At 49.8% G+C, this 7407-nt stretch overlaps 1 protein-coding gene across 1 annotated transcript; it reads left to right on the plus strand.

Annotated features, from left to right (window-relative positions):
* Positions 1-5358: 5358 nt before the first annotated feature.
* Positions 5359-6641, plus strand: LOC144173826 (uncharacterized). Its single transcript, XM_077702085.1, has 2 exons — positions 5359-5473; positions 5535-6641. Exons 1-2 carry the CDS (start codon positions 5412-5414, stop codon positions 6490-6492), a joined length of 1020 nt encoding a protein of 339 aa, XP_077558211.1. The 5' UTR covers positions 5359-5411; the 3' UTR covers positions 6493-6641.
* The last annotated feature ends 766 nt before the right edge of the window (positions 6642-7407 follow it).

Genomic DNA, 7407 nt, shown 5'->3' on the forward strand with positions numbered 1-7407 from the left:
CATTTTCTCAGCACACGTTTCCAAGTCCAAGGCCACAACGCGTTCACTATGTCCACCTCTAGTCATGCAAAGTCTTCGAGCTGTGGTGGTCCTCAAACAAAAAAAAAAAAAAAGAAAAAAGAAGCTTCGATCAAGTTGTCCATCAGACAAGGCTGCCCCCTCTAACCCTTGCTGTTCGAATTGTACCTCGAGCGTCTTTGTGTTAGCATTCAGCCGAGTCAAACAGTGCGAGATCCTTGCTTACAATCATGCGATATTAAGGTTATTGCTTATGCGGACGATATAGCGTATTTTTGTGCTGACAAAAGGATTCTTCAAGAAGCCCTTACAGTGACTAAACGGTTCTCTAACGTGTATGCAGCGGATGTTAACATGCATAAAACTAAGGAATTTTGGATTGGTCAATGGTGAAAGAAACCCTCCAGATTTGCTGGTAATAATTTGGATAGTGTCTCACTTCAGTACCCAGTTGTGCCTTTGCATCAAATACTGAACATTGAGCCTCATTGGTCGTCAGCACTCACGCAAGTTAAGCGCGCACGGAAGGCATGGAAAGGGCGAGACCTCTGTTTGCCCGTGCGCAAGTATGCAATTTCTTTCTTGCCACAAAGCTCCTATATGTGCTTCAAGCACTTACTGTACGTGATCAACAGTTCACGCTCTACACAGAGTTTTTGCTACTTTTGTGTGGTGTTCTTAATGGAAACGTATGTGCAGGGATAACCTGTTTCTTCCTTTAAAGGCTGCAGGTTTCGGGCTCCTGAATTTGTTTGTACACCAACTTGTGTCTCGTTTCTTCTTCTACAAATATGCTGGTCCCCCACTTTCACTAATTCTACTTCAGCAGCGCATGAGTCCCCATTTACCTTTTTTGCTTATATGTACGGGTGAAGTTACCACGACGCCGCCATGGGAATTTCTCAAGGAGGTTGTGGACACTTTTAACGTTCTTACCGTGCGGTATTAGAATATCTGTTTAGTATGTCAAGGAAAACTATGACGAGCACTCCAATTGAAAGTCTATTCCCGGTACCCATTCATTGCCAGACTTATTTAGGTCCCAATAAAAGTAATTTTTTAAAACCTGTAATGAGTACGTGCGTTCAACCAAATGCGAAAGCGCTTTTCTTCAAGCTTTATTCTTCCACACTCCCAGTTAAAGCATAGTTTCGCGAAAAGGGAATTTCTATTTATTGGTGGGACAATTATCGCCTTTGAAGTCAACCAGAGACAACTGATCATTGTTTTGTGTTGTGCAGTGATGCAGTGTTCCTCTGGAACGTTTTGCAGCGGACTCTCAAAAAGGACATCGAAATTATTTTGTAGAGAAATCAGTTCCTGCCTTTTCTTAATGTAATCAGGCACGTTAGGACGTTTTTGTAGTGCTGGGTTTGTAGAGTCTGTGGCAATGCCGCATGACTGACCGGCATGCGGAACCATTTTTTGTGAACTGGCTGCGTTGTGAGGAGTGTTTACGCGGCGCAGAGTGATCCATCTGAGTGGTTGAATCGTGAGGATGGGTGTATCTGCTTGCCTGATTTTTGAAGGGCGACAGACCGCAGTTAGACTTATGTGCCTCTTTATCGATGCCTCTTAGCTTTTGTACGGGCTCTTAGTCGTAACGTGGGACTGTGAGTGTGCCTAAATATGCTAGGTATTAAAGACAAAAACAAAATAGAAGCTGTGGTGATTTTGTGGATGCGGGCCAGTCTCGCATTTTGGAGGTCTCTGGAGGTCCCTGGTATCTGGTTTGATACTCTTCCCCTTCGATGGGAATGACCGCTGCGAACTTTTCGCTCTCGCCGACATTGTGCAGACAATAAATAAATAAATAAATAAATAAATAAATAAATAAATAAATAAATAAATAAATAAATAAATAAATAAATAAATAAATAAATAAATAAATAAATAAATAAATAAATAAATAAATAAAATACAGCTTTGCGGAGTGCGCTATGTGCCCGGAGCTGTATTGCAGCAAACTCACAAATTGCCTCTCCTCTGCCCTTGTTTCGTTCTTTTTGGCTCCAGAAAGTTCAGTACGCACTTAATCTTAGGGGGCAGGTCGGACCCACTGGGAAGACATTATATGTCCGAGGCATTTACCCTCTGGCCGAAAGAGTTGACACGTAGATGGTTTCAGCTTCAAATCAGGAGCTTTCCCCGTGCCAAATGTCCTAGGGAAGTCAACAAAGTATCCCTCAGAGGTTCTGGAGTAAATTATGATGTTGTCTAAATAAACAAGACAGCTGTTTCCTAGGAGTCCCGCTAGACTGATAACAATCGTGCGCGGGGAAAAAGCCGTGCTATTTCTGGCACGTCTTTGCCGGTGAATTGTTGCGCCCCATGTTTCTTCCTTTCCGGGGGCCATCGGTAGCACCGACTATGCTTGCTGCTGGGCACGTTGAAACACTCGCCCATTTTCTAACCTCTACGAGCCCTCTGATGCTCCCTTTAATGCCGGAGAGCTCCGCTAGGTATATTGACTCGACTGCTTTCAGTGCGAAACGATTTTAGATTGCAATTCAACTGGCGGCCTGTCCGAATCCTCTGTGTTGGAACGCTGATCCGACCGGCAGCCCGGTAACATGGTGCGCAGTTCATAGCCTGGAGGGCGGGTGAGGGCCTGAAAGCTGGGGCGCTGGTTTATAAGGAGTGCGCTGCCAAACTCCACACCAGCGTGATAAGGTCCTGTGCGGTTGAAGGCTCTTCCTACAATGGTTGCGACTATTACAGCGACACCTGTTCACACTTCATTATAAGGGATACTGCCTCTGCGCGGGCCAGGGAACCGGTGTCTGTAACAATGCATGCGTCCCAGCGCACGTAGTGCCGAGAACCGACCTGGGAACAATAATACCTGTGCCTGCTCTGTGAGTGGCTGCTCTGCAATGGTCGACTGTTTTTCTTCGCACCCTCGTCACCTACGGGGCCTCATACCTCGCGCTCAAAAGAGCCGAAAAATCCCGATCCAACACCACGCTCCTCCAAATGTACAAAACCGCACTTGGCGCCCGCCACTGCCATTGCGACTCCTTGCCCTGGGAGTTCACAACACTTAAGAAGAGCTGCAGGAAGCGCACTGCCAAGTTTCGGTACCTGCAACTGAAGCCCACTGTCGTCGGGTTTTTCATACTCCCGATGGAATACTCCCGATGGAATAACAAAATCATGAGCCATTGCGCTCGGTGAAGGCGGATTACAAGCGAAGCTTTTTATTACATGACAGAGAGGTGACGCACAAATTAGGCGACTGGTATAAGCAAATTTTGTTTCCCTTGACCGTCGATGGCGGTCACCCCTAAAAAAGACATACATATCTCGTGCACGTTCTTCACCGGTGGTGTTTGCCTTCCGCCGCCGCAAATTATATTCTCACCTTCGTTATCGCCGTCCCTATTCGTAGGTGTGCTGCTCCTCGTGAATGCGCAATCTACGCGGCCTCCCCATTACGCCGAGGGAAGGGAAGCCAACGTCTAAATGAAGAACTGAAGTTTGCCGAGTTAAAGCAAGTGCGGAGCCAAATAAAAGCAAGCCCAAGTTTCTGTGAAGCCCAGAAAGTAAAGCCTACCTTTTCTGCCTTCTCCATCTCCTCCACTACCATTTTACCCTACGTCCTCCTCTTTCCGGATCACGTGACAGGGTGGGTCGCCCGTCGGTGACCTACCCGCGACCCTATAGTGACTCACGCGTGCATCGGCGGTGACCCACCAGCGATGTACCACAGGTTCCCCGGTTGCCGGTGGGGGATCCATCAGCGGCTCTCCAGTGCTCACGTGACTCACGGTTGTTCCACCCTCGAGTCATCTGTGGCTCATCGCTGGTGGGTCACTGCTGTTGGGTAACCGGAAACCCACCGATAGCCAGTGGCTAAGTGGCCTGTCCACCGTGTCGAGCCCAGTGAAGGGAAAGTATTGGATGGAGAAGTACGCACTGCCAACGCTTCGGGTATATACACAAACAATTGCTTAGCAATTGGCCAGCAACAGCAGCATTTGTTTTCTTAATATTTACCATGAGTTTCTGACTGTCATTCATGTTCGCTTTAGTAAGCGCCGGATTTAACACTGTCGCACTGCATTTGTAGCTCACTCCGTAAACGGCCATGGTGCAGAAGGGATTTAGGGTCTCCTTTTCTGAGGGAAAAGGAGACTGCTGCAGTCAGTAATTACACCAGTCAAGTACTTTTGCAAGTACGCAATCACAGCCTGAAAATTCGGCATGGTTTTCGGCTGCTTGCGAATAATTAAGTGTGCGATCAGCGCCTCTACTAGATTCAAGGGCCTACAGAGAGAAAATAATATTAACCTAGTGTCTCCCAATAAATTACGCCATTAACAAATTTTTGCCTTTAGCTTCGGTTCTGACTGGGAAAGCAAATTTTAAAGGCAGCAGGTAAATCATCCATATTTCCACCTCTACTCAGCGGAACCCAAGAGCAGACATTCCCAGAGCCCAAAGACAAGCACAGGGGTGATATTGACCCATCACGTCGAAATGTAACAGCCTTAGAATTATGACAGCATAATCATTATTCATTCAACCAGTGCGAAAGCTCCAAATGATGCGAGTAGGTGTGGGAAAGAAGTATTATGAGCGTTGATGTCAGCGGCATCTATTAGCCTCGATTTCCTTGGAATAAAACTCACAAGGCTACGGAAACCTATAAAAAATAAATGTTTACCAAAGAAATCGAAGCACTCAATAAAGTCTACCGCAAGGACTACTTAGTATTTTATACGAAGTAAAAGCTCAAGCTGTGACAGCTTGTTTGATCAAACTGATGCAGATAAGGTTAATAAAACTAAAAAAAGTAAGTTGGCTATAAATTATTTTCTGACTCTTGCCTGTGGGGTTATGGAAACATTAACTCAGTTGGGCAGGTCATGGGAGGACAGAAAAAAAGAAGAAGAAAGGAGCAATAATTTTTGAGGTCAAAAGCAATTTCGCCGATAACTATGTGTTTAACCAAGGTTTACGACTTTAACCATGAAAGCCGGAGAACTAATTTGCCTGGAGTGTCCAGCATTCTTGGAGCAGAAAATTCGAGATAAACAGGTCGCAAGTGGATGTTTTAGACCAACGAAAAAAAGAAGCCATCTCATGGCGGTTTCATGACGCGGGTGCTGCACCGCGCGTATACTTCTTTCTCTTCCCAGTGGCCGTGTTTTTTACGCAAGTGATATTCGTGCTTTGTACTCTATGGTCCCCAGCGAAAGATAATTATACTACAGGCCTCTTTAGCGCTACCGCAAAAATCCGGCGACATTTTGTGTTGCTGTGCTGTATGTGTTTCTGACCACCGCTTTTTTCCCTTTGCGGCAACTGCCACAGGCGCGCGCGAAAGAAGACGATCGGGAGCTGTGCTTTCTACTGGCGCTTGAGAAGAGGACGAAGGGTCAGAGGAGATGGAGGTCGTGTCGGTAGCCGCGGAGCAGCCGCAGCACCCAGAGCTGCAGCAGAAAGCGAGGTAAGCCCACGCGTAATGATTCAACACGATAGTGGTTTCACCCTCACGTTTCTCGCCGTAGCCTCAAGCCACGTGGTGAGATGGGTGCTGGTGAACCTCCGTATATGCCTCCCCTGGCTCGCGGCGCACTGCGGCCTTGTTCACCCGGCGAGTGCGGCGACTGGGAGGCGATGGCCGCAGACGACTCACGCATCGGTTCAACCACCACGACGACCGAGTACCTCACGCCCGACAGCTCGTTCTTCTCGCTGGAGCTGTTCTACTCCACTCTCGAGAACTTACCTGGCGATCAGCCACCCGCAGAGTCACCGCGGGTGAGCGAGAAACAGCCCCCGGAGGTTCCCTGGGAGAGCAGCGACAAGGCGCAGGAGGTGGGGGCCGAGCGCTGCGACACTTGGCCTGTGCCGCTTGCCAACAAGGAGGGCCTCGTGACCCACATCGGCGCCGAGCTCGGCCTGCAGATCGACGTCCGCAACATGCCTAGCTCGGCGTCTCTGCTTAGCTGCAGCAGTGTCTGTTTCCTCGGAAAGGCATACCGCCACCTGAACGACGATGGCGGCAGCTATTCCGACGTCAGCGCCAGCTGCGGTGGCGGACCGAGCACGCAGCAACAGAGCGCGAGTGACGGGGGTGGCTCACTGTCGAGCGGTGGCCATTCTTCACCCGCGCCCCACCATGGGGTTCTGTCCTCAACACAGTCCTCGATGGAGCTTGTGCCCCGTATTGAGGAAGATGCCCCCGTGGCTCACATCAAGCAGCCCAGGCAGAAGCGACATGGGCGGCATCTGTGGGTGAGCCTTTGGGCCGGCCTCCGCAGGCGTTTACAGCAGTGGACCCTGAGGCGCCGACGGAAAGTATCAGGACAAGGCACGCGCTCGCTCCAGCATGGGCAGGCCACCCACAAGGGTGCCCAAGGAGGCGGGAGCCGAAACAACTCCAACTCAAATGAACCCAGCATGTCCCGGAGTCTATACCACAGGTTCGTCTCCTACCTGCGCATGGCCGCGGGTCGCGGCTAAGAGGCCGGCACCTGAACCCTGGGATGTTTGGATTCGTGCGCCCTGAAGGCTCCCGCACATATTTTGTGCCAAATAAAGCGCGTTAACTTTTGTCTTCTGAGCCCACAAGTTGTTCCTGTTTTTAGATGCGACGCATCTCTTGCTCTGAGGCATGTCCCTCCTGCGTCGGCGGCGTCCGCACGCCCCCTGCGCATGCGCGACTCTCCTCCGCTCTTCTCTCCGACAGCTGTGCGCAACACTCTCACTTCGTCTCATTATCATAAACAACAGCTGCGTGCGCGCGCTTCGCTCGCTTCATTACGCTCCCGTCGCGCAAGTGCGCGCATGCGCGACTCTCCTCCGCTGTCTCCTCTCCTTCAGGCGCTGTGAATATAAAGCGGGTAGCGCGCTGCGGCGGTTCAGTCAGTGCTCGCTCTCGTTCGACTGCGCGTCACTTTGCTTGACTTGATTCTTCCGATGAAGACGTGATAGAAGCGACGGTCCCTTCAGCGAGTGGTGTGACACAATCCAATACCAGTGTCAGCGCAAGAGAATCAACCCAATGGAGACGCCAATTGAACCCCCCGATGCGTCGCATCACATCAGGGTTCCCTCGCAGGAAGATGGGCGTAATTTTTTCCCAGCTCTAGAATTCACATTTAACGTACGTTGAACATTATCAGGGCAGTAATCACGCATGGCGTCGCAATCTAAGAGTGACCAGTCGCGCTCAACGATGCCAACATAGGTGCGATAACAGCCAAGGCCGTGCTGAGCGCACTTCCCTCCTTTGGGTCGAGACCACGCCGAAGGTAAATGTCAGCCGTAGGCATGCATGAAGGGGGAAGTGCAAGCTTAAGAGGTAGTGGAACAAGGAGTTCCAGGGTGTTCTTAGCCGCAGTGCTGGGTCACTCGAGGTAGCTTAAATAGGTATTT

Source organism: Haemaphysalis longicornis, unplaced genomic scaffold (assembly GCF_048455015.1).
Source record: "Haemaphysalis longicornis isolate Haplotype H1 unplaced genomic scaffold, Haemaphysalis longicornis Haplotype H1 scaffold_1, whole genome shotgun sequence".
NCBI lineage: Eukaryota > Metazoa > Arthropoda > Arachnida > Ixodida > Ixodidae > Haemaphysalis > Haemaphysalis longicornis.

Coding starts and splice junctions, on each gene's coding strand:
- LOC144173826 (XM_077702085.1), top strand. CDS start 5,412: ATGGAGGTCGTGTCGGTAGCCGCGGAGCAGCCGCAGCACCCAGAGCTG. Junction 5,474..5,534: donor GAGCTGCAGCAGAAAGCGAG/GTAAGCCCACGC, acceptor TTCTCGCCGTAG/CCTCAAGCCACGTGGTGAGA.